Source organism: Pituophis catenifer, unplaced genomic scaffold, assembly GCF_029215685.1.
Source record: "Pituophis catenifer annectens isolate HBS135680 unplaced genomic scaffold, rPitCat1.0.hap2 SCAF_3, whole genome shotgun sequence".
NCBI lineage: Eukaryota > Metazoa > Chordata > Lepidosauria > Squamata > Colubridae > Pituophis > Pituophis catenifer.
In genome coordinates, this window is record NW_027256883.1 from 177,495,919 (window position 1) to 177,511,576 (window position 15,658).

General features: G+C 39.3%; 1 protein-coding gene across 1 annotated transcript in view; it reads right to left on the reverse strand.

Annotated features, from left to right (window-relative positions):
- Nucleotides 1–15,658, reverse strand: part of PHTF1 (putative homeodomain transcription factor 1) — a 28,587-nt gene that overhangs the window by 2,218 nt on the left and 10,711 nt on the right. The window contains exons 9-17 of the mRNA XM_070939844.1: nt 15,550–15,627; nt 13,777–13,995; nt 12,179–12,307; nt 11,039–11,311; nt 10,331–10,462; nt 10,080–10,166; nt 6,487–6,642; nt 5,311–5,406; nt 5,054–5,179 (exon numbers count right to left, since the gene is read on the reverse strand). Of these exons, the coding sequence (XP_070795945.1) occupies nt 5,054–5,179; nt 5,311–5,406; nt 6,487–6,642; nt 10,080–10,166; nt 10,331–10,462; nt 11,039–11,311; nt 12,179–12,307; nt 13,777–13,995; nt 15,550–15,627 (1,296 nt within the window). The remainder of the gene's footprint in view (nt 1–5,053; nt 5,180–5,310; nt 5,407–6,486; nt 6,643–10,079; nt 10,167–10,330; nt 10,463–11,038; nt 11,312–12,178; nt 12,308–13,776; nt 13,996–15,549; nt 15,628–15,658) is intronic.

Sequence of the window (15,658 nt, forward strand, 5' to 3'; positions counted from 1 at the left end):
GGCAATTTGATAAAGCAAAGCGCTTGGCGCAGACAAATGTTCAAGGTGGGGAAAATGACATAATTATGATTCATCCCCAGTTGGACCAAGGTCAGCAGAGCATGACTCAGGATTCTGTCTCTAACCAAGAAAACAGGGCAGTCTCTTTGGAGACTGTTCAGAATATGGATCAGAATCCAGAAGGATTAAATTTACAAGAAGCTGTTCCATCAGGATCCATTATCAAAAATTTGACAAGGTCAGTCCCAGAGGCCACGTTCACGCCAACTGCAGCTGGACTTAGGCTTGGGGAGGATTTGCTAGCTGAACAGGCTTCAGAATTTCAGTCTTTTTTGACCCAGACATTTACCAGAATATTCCAAACAGGTTTACAACACTCTGGTTTACCTGTAGCATCTAAGGAACCTGGGGCAGTCCAGTCTGGCAATTATAATGTACCTAGGGCTGAGTTTTCTCATTCTGTACAATGTGATAAATCAGCAGAATTGATTGATCCAGAGGATAACTTGGAGGATTTTGATTTATCTGATGATGACGGGGAAGTGGTTGACAAACCGGCATTTCAGGGTTTATTTAATCCCGCTTTATTTAAGTCACTCCTTCGCAAAGCTAAGATAGCTACAAATATGGATAGTGATTCTAACCAATCTTCTAATAATCTGGTTGATTCGATGAATAATCTTTTCCCAGTACCTACTTCGGATAGTGATTTTGTTCCTTATCCTGATTTATTTGCCCAAGTTGTCCAGAAACCTTGGGAACGACCAGGTTCAATTTCAGTTCCAAATAACTTTGATAAAAAACTTTATTGCGCAGCTCCAAAATTAGATACGATTTTACAAGTACCATCAGTAGATGAGCCAATAGCTAGTCTTTCCTCATCAACTGTGTTAGTAGGAGATGCAGGAGATGGTTTAAGACAGGAAGATAAAAAAGCGGAGTTAACTTTCAAAAAAACACATCAAGCAGCAGCCTGGGCTATCAAGGCAGCTACATCCGCATCTTTTTTTAACAGAGCCTCACTTGTATGGCTCAGACAACTGAAGGATAGAGTACCATTTCAAGATAATCGCACCCAACATGATATAGCAAAATTGATTGCGGCAGCGGAATATGCCGCAGATGCTTCTTTAGACGCTGCAAAGTTTGCTTCTAGAGCCCTTGCGTCTACTGTTACTTCTAGGCGTCTTTTATGGTTACGTCAATGGCGTGCAGATATGAGATCAAAATGGCGTTTGACATCAGCTCCATATCAAGGTCATTCCTTGTTTGGAAAATCTTTGGATGCCGTTCTAGTGGAAGGACGGGATAAAAAGAAAGTATTACCTTTAGCTTACAGACGTTCTGAGCGTCGGTTTTCTCCGTTTCCACGACAGCCATTTCGTTCTGAGCAGGGATTTGGTGGATCCTACTCTTCACGTACATCTTACCAACAGTACAACAATGCCAATGAAAGATCTTCCTTTCGGGACAGGGGAAGACGTCAGGCAGGGTTCAAGAGGCCATTTAGAGGAACGAGTTTTCGTTCCTTCCGTCGTGGAAAATGACTCCTTGATGCATTTTCCCATTGGCGGCAAAATCCAATTGTTCTATCACCAATGGGAAATGTCAACAACAGACAATTGGATAATACAAACTGTAACCGACGGACTTCAGTTGGAGTTCATTTCATTTCCCCCTTCCTCTTACATTCAATGTTCCCTACCATTGATTCAGTCCAAACATCATCTTATGAAAATGGAGATAAAGCATTTATTGGAGATAAAAGCAATCGAAGAGGTTCCTCTACTTCAACAGACAGAGGGATTTTATTCGATCTTATTTCTTGTGCCCAAAAGCTCGGGTGGATGGCGCAGTATTCTAAATCTGAAACATTTGAATCTGCATGTGAGGTACCGACGCTTCAAAATGCATTCTTTGAGAACAATACTCAGATGTGTTCGATCAAACGATCTCATGCAATCCATAGATCTGAAGGAAGCATACCTTCATATTCCCATACATCCTGCACACCGCAAGTTTCTCAGATTTGCTTACGGGAACCAACAATTTCAATACCGAGCGATGCCTTTTGGCCTATCATCAGCCCCTCGCACGTTTACGAAACTCATGGCAGCAGTAGCGGCCACGCTCAGAGAACAGTCGGTAAGAATTGTTTGTTATTTGGACGACATTCTGATACTGTCTTCGACAATACAAAAGGCTCAACGGGACAGAGAAATGGTGATCAAATCTCTACAAGATCATGGTCTCACGATAAATTGGGACAAGAGTCATCTAATACCCACGACAAGGTTATTGCACCTTGGAGCAATTATAGATTCAAAGCAAGGCATGGTGTATCTTTCAAAAGACAGACAGAACAGCATAAGGAATTTGATTGCACAAGTTCTATTTCACAGAACAGTTTCTCTGTTAATGTTGTCCCAACTTTTGGGAAAACTGATATCGTCGATCAACATTGTACCGTGGGCCAGACGCCATTCTCGTCAACTACAATGGCTTCTATTGCCATTTCAGAAACAAGGAATAGCCAATTCCTTAAAGAAAATAAAGGTTCCTCCGTCTGTGAGAATTTCGCTGAAATGGTGGCTATCCCCGGCCTTATTCAAAGGGACTCTGTTTCTAGAACCAGCCAGAGTCATTCTGACAACAGATGCAAGTCTCCTAGGATGGGGGGCACATCTGAACTCTCAATTAGCTCAAGGGACGTGGTCGTTAGTGGAGAAACAACAGAACATAAATTGGTTAGAACTGAGGGCGGTCAGATTAGCACTTCGACATTTCCACAGGGAGTTAGCACAGAAACATGTTTTAATTCTCACAGACAACATGGCCACGAAGGCACACCTAAACAGGCAGGGAGGAACAAGGTCCAAGTCTCTCATGAGCGAGACAGAGAGACTGATGGCATGGGCAGAAAGAAATTTAAGTTCAATAAGAGCAGAACACATTTCAGGATCACTAAATCAACAAGCAGATTGGTTAAGCAGAGGAATAATAGATCAAGCAGAATGGATGTTACATCCACGACTGTTCAACCTGATTGTAATCAAATATGGAACACCGATAGTGGACTTGTTTGCAACAGAGAAGAACAAACAACTCCCAAGATTTTTCTCCAGGTTCCCGGCTCCAGGTGCAGAAAATCAGGATGCGTTGAGGGCCCCATGGCCGAAGGGGCTTCTTTACGCATTTCCACCTATTCCGATCATTCCATATGTAATCAGAAAGATGATGAGCGAAAAAGCAGATCTCATTTTGATAGCTCCATACTGGCCACGTCGGGAGTGGTTTGCAGACCTAAAGGATCGATCAATAGACAAACCATGGAAGTTACCACTGGTCAGTACTTCTCTAAGTCAGGGAGCAATATTTCATCCAAATCCAGAATGGCTGCAGTTGACCGTCTGGCGCTTGAACGGATTCGTTTAATGAAGGACCATTTACCGAATGATGTTATTGCCACTATTCAAGCAGCCAGACGGCCAGCCACAATTCGCATTTACAACGCGACTTGGAGGAAATTTGCTCTTTGGTGTTTGGAAAAACATATAGACCCTACATCTGCGTCCATTCAAGACATTCTTAGATTCTTACAGTTAGGTTTCTATAAAGGATTGGCTCCAGCAACTCTGAGACGTCAGGTAGCTGCATTAGCCACAGTACTATCAACAGATAGAAAGCATTCTATTTCACAGGATGAGAGAATCAGATCATTTTTACATGGTACAGTAAATTTAAGACCACCCGTGGTACATAGATTTCCGAATTGGGATCTTAATTTGGTGTTGCAATCTTTAACATCTGGTCCTTATGAGCCTATCAAAGAATCATCTTTACGACATTTGACAATTAAATTAGCATTTTTGTTGGCTATAACATCAGCGAGGAGAGTGTCGGAATTGGCAGCATTGTCAATTCGAAAAGATTTATGTGTGTTTTTTCCGGATAGAGTTGTCATGAAACTAGATCCGACGTTTATTCCCAAAATCAATACTATTTTTCATCGTGCCCAGGAAATTATAGTACCAAACTTCTGCCCAGATCCGAAACATCCGAAGGAAAAGATGTGGCATACGTTAGATGTACGTAGAGCATTGAAATATTATTTAACTAAGACAGCGGAATTCAGAAAGACGGAAGCTTTACTGATTTCATTTCTGCCTTCAACTATGGGTCAGAAAGTGTCATCAGCAACGATAGGTAGATGGATTAAGTTATGCATTTCGACTGCATATAAATCGAAAGGTTATCAAGTACCTGGGGGTATAGTGTCACATTCTACGAGAAGTGCAGCTACATCGATAGCTTGGGCTAAACAAGCATCTATAGAAGAAATTTGTAAAGCGGCCACTTGGTCATCTATTTCCTCTTTTATAAGACACTACAGAATAGATACATTTGCATCCGCAGATGCGGCTTTTGGTAGGAGAGTTTTACAAGCAATAATTCCCAGCCATGGCCAGGAGATGGATGCAGTTCCCTCCCAAATCAATTAGGCTTGGGTAAGTCCCATACAGTGGAGTGGCGGAGCATCGAGGAGGTAAATGGGACGTTGTCTTACCTGAACGTCCATTTGGTACTCGATGCTCCGCCACTCTGACCCGCCCAGTTATTGTCCATCACCTGGTCCGGCTGGGGTGTTCTTTATTTTTTTCTCTACAGCGACAATTACAGGAGGACCATAGTTGATGTAGATATGGAAGTTGATGAGTATGGTCCTGAACACAATAAAGGTAACAGTCTGAGGATAGTTCTGGATGGACTTCGTGAAAAGACTGGACATGCGCAGTTGGAGAAGGCGGGACAAAGCTGTGGAGGAAAAAATTGATTGGCACCCAGTCGATCTAATGACAGAGAAAGAAAGTAACCCATACAGTGGAGTGGCGGAGCATCGAGTACCAAATGGACGTTCAGGTAAGACAACGTCCCATTTTCACAATTACACTATTTTGTTTAAGGTTGCGCAGACAGAATATAGCCTTTATGTAGACAACACTAGAAAAACAGACAACTGAGCTATCCTCAACAGGTACTTAGCAACACTTACTCTGATATTGAAGCCCAGCAAATCACTTATAACTCCAGAGACTGCCGACAGGATCACCACTCGTGTAATATTATAGATCAAGGGATTCATTGTCAATCCGTATAGTCTAAATGGTGTATCTAACTCCTGTGGTTATGAAACAGAATTATAATGCAGCAGTATTGCTTTCGTATAATAAAAAGATCATCAAACATCTTTTAAAAAAATATAGCAGATGAATCCAGGCAAAGAAGCGCAAATTATTACTTTATTTTTACCTTCAAGAGTTTGGTGGAGAGTTTAAGGACGTTATTTACTAGTGTGAGTTGCTCTTTCTTGTTTGGTTTCTTTTCCATCTTTAAGTACAAGTTTATCTGCAGGAGAGTTATTTAAGTATAGTTTATTAAAATTATGCAATTTTAATAATCCAGGTCTGCCTTGTAATGGCAGGGATGGCATATCCACTAAACTTTCCTTTATATTCCCTATACAGTTAGCATAAACATTAACAAAAGCAACTTTTATAAATTACATCATTTTTCATAACCAGTAAAAGCAGCAGCTAAAATATGGTATGGTGTGTGCTTTTCAAAAAATATAGAACAGTCAGATACTGTATATACTCATATACGAAGTCAAACTGTCTACCTTGATAACAACAGTATGATCATGAAATATATACCATAATTGGAAAAGGGAGGAGGCAATCGCTGCTTTTCCCCTATTAGCTTGAAAGGATGACAGGTTCTAGAGAACAGATTTTCCAAATAAAACCTAGATATATCCTTTAGTTGAAATATACTTTTAAGAATTCTCACCAACAGCAAAAAAAAATTACATAAGTATGCAGTTTTTAATAAACCAGAATTTGGAAAAAATAACTACGGAAAACTATTTTATAAGACTTATCTACACGAAAACTGAAGGAAAAGAAGATACAGGTTGCTAAAAACCTAATCATTGAATAAAATCTCTTCGGTCTTCAATTTTCATCAAATAGTGCTCATGTTTTAGCTTCTACAGGCATTTTTGAAAATAAAGATATTGAAATTAGTTTAAATCCCTTCCTCCCAAAAAGATATTGAAATTAGTTTACATCCCCTCCTCCCAAAAAAAGTCCACAAACTTGTATCTTGGAGTTATAACTCATACACAAGGCAAAAGGCCTCCACAAAATTATTATCCACTTCTTGACCTTTGTCTTACAGTGCTTGGTTTTAAAACATGCTTTTCTTCAAGACTGACAAACCGAAGCTTACATGTTGCGTAACTAATATTTTATGAACAGTTCAGGGATCTGCTACCACCAGAAGACAGCCTCTGGATATTTAACACAATAAACACAAAGTTGACAACTGAAAATGTGTATTTACCTTGCTACCTTATTATTTTTAGGTATTACTTTATCGATCTGTCATAATGTCAGAGAAATAGTACAAAGAATCCAAAAATACCTGTTCAGTCAGCAGAATTGAAATATTACTATATTTCTTGTTGGTTTCAGAGCCTAGGGATGCCAAACGCAACAAGAATAGGAGCAGGGCAGTTTCCCAAATTAGGAATTCCCAATTGTAAGCAGCACTCAAGAATGTCTTATGACCTTTTAAAACCTATGAAAAACAACACAACAAACAGACTGGAAGTTATCTTTGCTCTAGAACGGAGCTTGGTTAATAATTTCACACAGTTTCACACTGCATCCTGCACAGTAAGAACACCCCTCTGTCCAGAAGCTCTAAGAGGATTACAAGTTAGCACAATAGCACATGCTCTCAAAGCCAGGAAGGGGGGGGGGATGCACTTGCAGAATGACAGAGGGATTTTTTTTTTCTTTCATTTACTGATCCTTCGCTACCCTGCCTGTTATATTTGTCCATATCCAAATTTCTCTAGCCTCAGATATCTAATTGTAGACGCTGATCTCTCCATTTTCTAACTTTCTCATACAAAATTGACACATTTATCTTCTAATCCACAGCTTTCCAGGTCAAAGTTATGATGAATTACAGTACAATAAATTCACAAGTTTGAAATATTGAATATTGAAATATTCAAAAGTGTGGCAAAAAAAACAATACTGTGCATTGTTCCGGTATCTAAGATGTCTAGAGTTCCCCAAGGTTTAAGATGGCATACAAGCTAATAAAACAATATGCTTCTTAGCACTACAATGCATTTATTACAATACAGAGGAACAGACCAGGCAAGTAGAATCTCAGTTTTGACTAGAGATGGATAATATTGTCCAATCACAAAATTCAGAAAAGAGTCATCTGCCATTCACTGATCACTTTAACTTTATTGTGCAAACCAGGTGAGTTTCATGCCTTCTACTATCAAAAGGAAATAGCTATAATTGCAGAGTGTAGGTTTTCACAACCACCATTTATTGATTAAATGATTTCTGGGTAAATGCTACAGGAAACAATCAATACATGCCAAATATATTAAGAAGCTTTCGGGGGTTTTAAACTTTCTTCAACTCTTGACAGTTTCATGCTTATATCTATGCACTTTTGAGGTCTTCTAGAATGTTTTGTAACCCTGATCTTTCATAGCCCAGATTAATAAGGCCCAGTCATTAAGATGGTCTGCCATCCAAGTATTATCCAGATACTATTCCTACTTTTTTTCCCTTTTTTTTTTCCTGCTTTGGAGTGCTGTATATGTCAAAGGCCTTATTTCCTGGCTGTACTCCTAACTAGCCAAGTATCTCGGCTGATATGTATATTTATTTTGGATGTTCTTATATTTTTAGTATTTTAAAATGTTTTCAGTGTCTTAATTGTAATATATTTTTTTGAATTGTAAGCCACCCATAGTCATTGAGATGGGTGGCTATAGAAATTGAATGAACGAATGAGTGAGTGAGTGAGTGAATGAATGCATGCATACATACATACAAACTAAAAAAGGAGACCAACAAGTGTGCAAAGTATCGTACAATATCTTTAATTTATATGCTAGCAGTAAAGCAATGTCAGCTGGTGGTTCCCAGGAGGAGAGCCTTCTCTGTGGGGGCACCTGCCCTATGGAACAGGATACCCCCAGGGATACGAATGATCCCAGATCTCCGTACTTTCCGTCGTGCCTTGAAGACCTTTCTATTTCACCAAGCCGGACTGGCATAAATTTTCAGTTTATCTAAATTCTACACTGAGGATCTTAATTGATGAGCCAAATCGGTTTAATTATTTTAAATTATTTTTATTTCACATTATATGTATGTTATTCTGACTGTTCACTGCCCTGAATCCTTCGGGAGAAGGGCGGTATAAAAATAAAATTAATTAATTAATTAATTAAATACATACATACATACATACATACATACATACATACATACATAAATAAATAAATAAATAAATAAATAAATAAATAATGCTTAGGATCATCTAAGACAGTGTAGAGCCCTACAAGGAATAAGCGACACCAGTTTTCAAGCTGAATTTAGAAAAAGGCTCACAAACATGAGACATTATTGCTAATGCGCAGTAGATAACTGACAAAGCCAAAGGATGTCAAAAGAAATCACTATCTGTTTCATTAGTTATATAAAGGCCTTTAATTGTGTTGATCACATCAAGCTGTGCAATGTGCTCAGAAAAATGGAAATCCCATAAAATCTCATTGTTCTAATAAGAAACTTAAATGCAGATTAGGAAGCCATGGTAGGAACAGAACATGATGAGATAGATTGGACAGGTTCAGGTTCTCAAAAGTGTGTAACAAGACTGAATACTTTCCCCTTATTTATAAAATCTATATGATAATATACTTTAAAGTAAGCTAGATTGGAAGAAGATGAGTGTGGTTTTAAAACTAGAGGAAGAAAACCAGGATTGGAAGATGAACATCTTTTTAAAATTGGAAGAAGAACCATCATTATCTTCCACTACAGGTAGTCCTCAATGTGCAGCAGTTCACTTAATGACTGTTCAAAGTTACAACAGGACTGAAAAAAAGTGATTTATGACCATTTTTCACACTTAGGACCGTTGTAGCGTCCCCACGGTTATGTGATCAAAATTCAGATGCTTGGCAACTGACTTATATTTATGACGGCTGCAGTGTCCTGGGGTCATGTGATCACCTTTTGCAACTTTCTGACAAGCAAAGACAATGGGGAAGCCAGATTCACTTAACAACCGGGTTACGAACTTAACAGCTGCCATGATTCACTTAACGATGCCAAAAGCAAGGTCGCAAAATGGAGCAAATCTCACTTAGCAAATGTCTTACTTAGCAACAGAAATGTTGGGCTCAATTGTGGTCATAAGTCGAGGACCACCTGTATGTTGATGACACTATCCTGATAGTCAAAATGTGCAAAGGCTTTAGATCTGGTAATAAAAGTTAAGGAACAAAATGAAAAGGAGGTCTAAAATTAAATATAAAGATGACTGAACTAATAACAGGTAACATAACTAGTCATAGAATTGACAATGAAGATTATAAATAGCTTCTGCTAGGACCAACCACTAAATCAGTGTTTCTCAACCTTGGCAGCTTGAAGATGGGTGGACTTCAACTCCCAGAATCCCCCAGCCAGCAGCACTTGGATCATCAAACAAATCAATCCAGAGTCCTCACTTGAGGTACAAATGACAAAGCTAAAATTATTCTACTTTGGACACATTAGGTGAAGGCCTAACTCACTGGGGAAGGCTCTAATGTTGGGAAAGGTGGTAGGAAAGAAAAGAGGACAACCATCAGCAAAATGGATAGACATAGTTACAAAGGCAATGAATGCACTGTTGTAAGACCTGAGAAACAAATACACTCTCATGAAGAAAATCTAAGTTGTTATTACAAGGTGAAAACAACTTGATACCGCATAATCAATCAACAGCATATCAGTTTTAATTTACTGAATTGTATGAAAAGTAGTTCCCTCAAAAAATGTATCTCATTAGAAAAAATTACCAACAGGGGGAAAAAAATCCTTGGAGACTTTCAAACATCACCCTCAACTTAATATAAATCCATCCTATTTTATGTGGTATTGATGGTCACATTATCTCTAAAAATAAACTAGAGATCTTACCTGTGCACAGCATATGAAAGCAATGGAAAGAGCCAGTAAGAATATTGAGGATACAACTACATCAACAGACCGTTGAGGGCCTCGCCTCTGGCAAAACAAACATACAAAATTAAAGTAATGGAGTATTGCATATAAAGAGCAAAAAATTTACTGCAATTCTTCACAGTTTAATTCTGTAGCAATTTAAGATCCTCTCCACAATCTGAATCTTTTGTTTAAGGTTGAGATTTCAGTGCTTTTAAATCACTTACCTTTAAGTAGGAACGAAGTGATAACCAGATTTTAATGTTTTCTACTTTCTTGAGTCTGAAATGTGGGATTTCGTATTTTCTTGCTTTCCGAGCAGAAGTAATGTGACTAAAAAGTTTAGCAACCAGAAACCTCTGCAAAGAAAAGTGTCAATCAGAGCAAATTACATGCAGACTGTTATCATGTGAAAATTACAGACGGATCTTTTCTGACTGTTACCTTTCAAAAGCTTTGCAGAACATTTTAATGATACATATTTTTCTAGAACAGGAATGACATTATAAGACAGGAAACTGATGCTTGTTTGTCAAAGGGAAACATCCAATATAATAACAATATGTTCATTTTGCCACACAACACAACCAGTGGTGGGTTTCAAACTTTTTTACTACTGGTTCTGTGGGTGTGGCTTTGTGGGCGTGACTCTGTAGGTGTGGCAGGGGAAGGTTACTGCAAAATCCCCATTTCCTTCCGATCAGCTGGTTCTCGGGAGGCAGAGAATAGATGGGGGCGGGGCCAGTCAGAATTTTTACTACCGGTTCTCTGAATTACTCAAAATTTCCACTACCAGTTCTCCAGAACTGGTCAGGACCTGCTGAAACCCACCTCTTGAACACAACCATGTGGCAAAAGCAAGAGACGGTGACAGAGAGCAGTGCTTTCATTGGCAGTCATGTGGTTGTTTTATTTTTTTGACAACGAAGACTAACCTGCTTGTAAGTCCTCTCAGCAACACACATCATGAAGAAAAACATCCAGGTGAGGCAGAGGCGCTCCAGAAAAATGATCATTGCAAGGGTGATTATAGGGGGGAATGGAGGACCCCCACAAAAGATATGCAGAACTTCTTTTGCAGTCAAGGACCACATCTGCTCAAAGGTCTTTGAGTGGAAGAGTCGATAGAGGAAGGGAAGGAAAGCTAAACTGATGGTAACAATATTGCCCAGCCATTGATAACCAGATCCTTGGTGAAAGGCATTGACCTAAAGGTGAGAGAACCAGTATCAGCACTGCATACTTTACATACTATACATTGAGACATGCAAACCATTACATTATGAATTAGCGTGTTGCATCTAAAAATGCACCGTTAGGTAAGAATGGAAATCTCAACATTAGATTCAACTCAGTGAAGATGGGACTGTAAAATGGCATACATGCAAATTTGCAATCATACAAAAACCATTTTCCGTAGTTTTGGAAAATGCAACCCACCGAACCTCCGACTTAAAAATCTATTCCTCCAAAATCTCACATTCTTGTATTAACCACCCAGAGCCTCATAGATAGATAGATAGATAGATAGATAGATAGATAGATGGATGGATGGATGGATGGATGGATGGATGGATGGATGGATGGATGGATGGATGGATCGATGGATGGATGGATCGATCGATGGATGGATGGATCGATGGATCGATGGATCGATGGATCGATGGATGGATCGATGGATGGATCGATGGATGGATCGATGGATGGGAGGGAGGGAGAGAGGGAGGGGTGGATGGATGAATGGATGGATGGATGGATGGATGGATAGATGGATGGATGGATCGATGGATGGGAGGGAGGGAGGGAGGGAGGGAGGGGTGGATGGATGAATAGATGGATGGATGGATGGATGGATGGATGGACGGATGGATCGATGGATCGAAAGATGGATGGATCGATGGATGGGAGGGAGGGAGGGAGGGGTGGATGGATGAATGGATGGATGGATGGATGGATGGATAGATAGATGGATAGAATAAAAATTAACATATTTTGCTTGTGGATGGGGAACAAGCTGCGCAGAATAGAACTGCCAGTTTTTCTATCAGAATATTCTGAATGGGCCCAATCCTTACCCTGCTCATGATGATTCCACTGATCTCCAGAACAGACATGTCTACTTTCTTGCACTCATTTCCCTCCCAGATGAGAGCACTCACTTTGGTAGAAGCAGGACTTGTATTCTGCAGCCAGAACAAGTGGTTCTGAGGAAGAAAATACATGCTGATGCCATATTCTGGAAAGTCTTTAATATGGGGAGAAACGGCTTCAAACAGCTCATTTAATGATTCTGAGCAAACATTTTGACATTAACTTCATACAGGTCAAAAGATGGCTCCTATCTGAGCAAGCATAAATCTAGAAGTCTAACTTCTATGCTCATTGAGCATTTTAATGTCTCACTGTCTGTAACAGAATCTTGAAATATTTGATAATTACAAGAACAAGAATTATTAACAGGCATTGTCTGATATCAGTATATTCCAGGTAGCATGGTATCCAGGGGTTTTTCCCCAGGATTTTTGTTTTTATCACCAACTCCATATTGTCAAGAGAATGTAGGTCCATCTGTATTAAGTACCATGGTAAATGGTCATGTTTCTTCCTCTGAGTGAAAGTCAAGGGATGAATTGGTGGGGGATGAATGAGGGGAGCCCTCCTCCTGCTATTGGAAGCAGCAAAGGAGGGAGTCATTGTGTCTTTGGGTATTTGAATGGATATTTTTAATGTTTGTGTGTGGAAGCTTGTTGTGAGATTTGGCTGGTTGCTGCGTTGGCGCCAAGAGCTGTTGGGGCCAAAGTGCTTCAGGATACCCAGCTTCTCCTTCCATGGATTCATGGTAAGGACACTGAGAGGTTCTTGGTCTCGTGTCTGGGAGGGGGTTGGTTTTGGGGATATTATTGGAGGGGTGGAGGCAGGCTGTAACACCATTGTGGTGCTGGACATATGTTGATGTTAGAGATATGGCAAGAGACAGGGAGACATATTAAATGTTTTCTATAATGTAATAAATGGATGTAATCACATCTACAACACTTACCAAATGTTGAAGGCACTTGGTAAGAAATTGAATAGTGCATCATCAAATCAAGAACACTTTTTTCAGTGCCCCTGAGTTAATGCTGCTATCCTAACACTGGAAAGACTACAGCCATAGTTCCAGATTCAAACAGAAACAGCTGTCTTAGATTAGATGAGGACAGGCACACAGTACCTATTAATAATAATCAGATATTTTCCTGGATTCACAGATTTTCATCATATAAGCCCAGGAAAGGACAGCTTCTTTAAGAAGTCACCAAAAGATGCTACGTGAGTGCCCCCATCTGTTCCAAATCACCTTATCTCCACACATGTGGAATCTTGCATTTCACCGATGTATAATCAATGTCTGAAAACTTTTGCTTTAATTCCATATTCCTGTGGTCACACAATAGGTTACAATAAATCTGAACTGGACTTTTTGTATTCTTGTTAGATAGTAAACCATCTCTATTTAAAAATCCATTTTATTTATCCAGATAAAATGGCACTATGCTTATATAATTGGACAGAAATCCATAAAAAAACTAGTACCACAACTTGTTCCCAGGGAACATTCTGGAACTGTCCCTCTGATGTTTTATTTGATTAAGCTACCATCACAAGGGGGGATGCTTTGCATCTTACAGACCTGCTGGAAAACATCATCCTTCAGATCTCGTTTGCTTGCTTTCTTGTCTTTTCCTTTGGCTTCTTCACTGTCACTGGTGAAAGAGGATCGGTATTCGGGTCCATGAAGTAAATCATCCCACAACATATCTTCTGTCTCAGAGTCATGACGAGTACTCTCCGAATCTCTATGAGAAACACTACCGCTTTGAGATTCACTACTATATTGGGCTTTGGACTCCTATGAGGAAACGTTCAGAAAATAATTATTACAATCCTAATTCACTTAAAACTAATCACTGAATTCTTTATGACCTCTCTCATAACAAGATACTCAGGTGCAATCTTTTAATTCGTTTAAGTTACAATGGTGCAGGCACCTGAAGTGGGTGGCTATATTAAATCTGAATAATAATTTTTAAAAAGCCCAGTCCCATGAAAAGGTACCAGCAAAATCCCAATACTTTATCCTACTTTATCATGAAAACTGTCTGACACAAATTTGCACTTGTCCCTTTATCTTTCTAAATAACACAAAATACTAGTGTCAAATATTCCCATTTATCAATGCTGCAGAAAAGTTAGAGTAAGCACTAATTAAAAACATTGCCCTGATAACACTATTATTGGTGAAAATTTAGGTGCATCTTATACACCAAATGTAGCCCTGCCAACCCACTGGCCCCCACCCTTTGGCCTCTGCCTCGCAGCAGTTACCTCCTTGCAAGGAAACAGCAAGAAAAAAGAGTTCCTTTCAGCTTCAGCACAGCCTAATTAGCACAAGTTGATTGGATCGGCCTCCCAACTCTCAGCTGATTTGCTCTCAGCTGTTTTGCACAGGGCTCTGCTGCTTGCTGCAAAGAGGTAAATTGCTGGAGCAGATTTTTTTTTCCTTGTGCTAATCAAGGTATATTGAAAACAAAAATGAAAGTAAAGCAGGCTGTTTGCTGTAATGAGGCAAAATTGCTCAGAGGCAGAGGGAGATTTCTTTTTCTTCTTTTCCTCATCAAAAAAGGTAGGTGCGTCTTATACTCCAAAAAATACAGTACCTACTTTCTGATGTCAAATCCTATGAGTGCTATAATGGATTATTGAACTATTCCAAAAATACTGAAATATTAGCAAAACATAGGGATTAATTCTGAAACATAAACATGCGGTTTGCAAATGAGTTTATGTCCTGCTCTACCACTTGTATTAAACCATGAATGTTCTACACAGAAATATCAGCATTTAGTTCACTCCACAATAGCTGAGAAATGAAGGAGAGTTTCTTCATGAGTTCTCTATATGAAAACATTTTTTTGCTGATGTAATTTGACTGCCTGTTGTTCAATTTCAAAGGCACAATTCTCAAGGACTCCTGAGATCTCAAATAAGAGCCTGGAAATTGCAAGCACCCACATATTCTGTCCTTATGTGAAACTATAATGTGCTAATTAGTTTTGATTTAACACACTGCATAAACTCAGCTTTTAGGATTACCATTAAATGTGAGTCAGGTCACTATTGTCTATTCCCCCAAACATGATTAAAATGGTTAATTGCCTATGTCAGAGGTGGGCAACTGTGGCCCTTTTACAACCTGTGGACTTCAACTCCCAGAATTCCTGAGCCAGCTTGGCTGTAAAAGGGCCACAGGTGCCCACCCCTGGCCTATGTCATTCCAGTTCCACTCTCAGATGATGCTGAGAAGAATCTTAAATCAAGATAATATTTTTTTTAAAAAAAGGATCAGCTGCATCCAGTAGCTTCACTTCACACAGGACATATTGTAATTTTTAATTCTAAATACCTCTTGAGGAATTGTTAGTTCAAGTTCTGATTCCACTACGCTGTCCGAATCTTGCATAGATTTCACAACCTCCTTGACCTGCCTCAGATCACAAAAAAATGAATGAAGA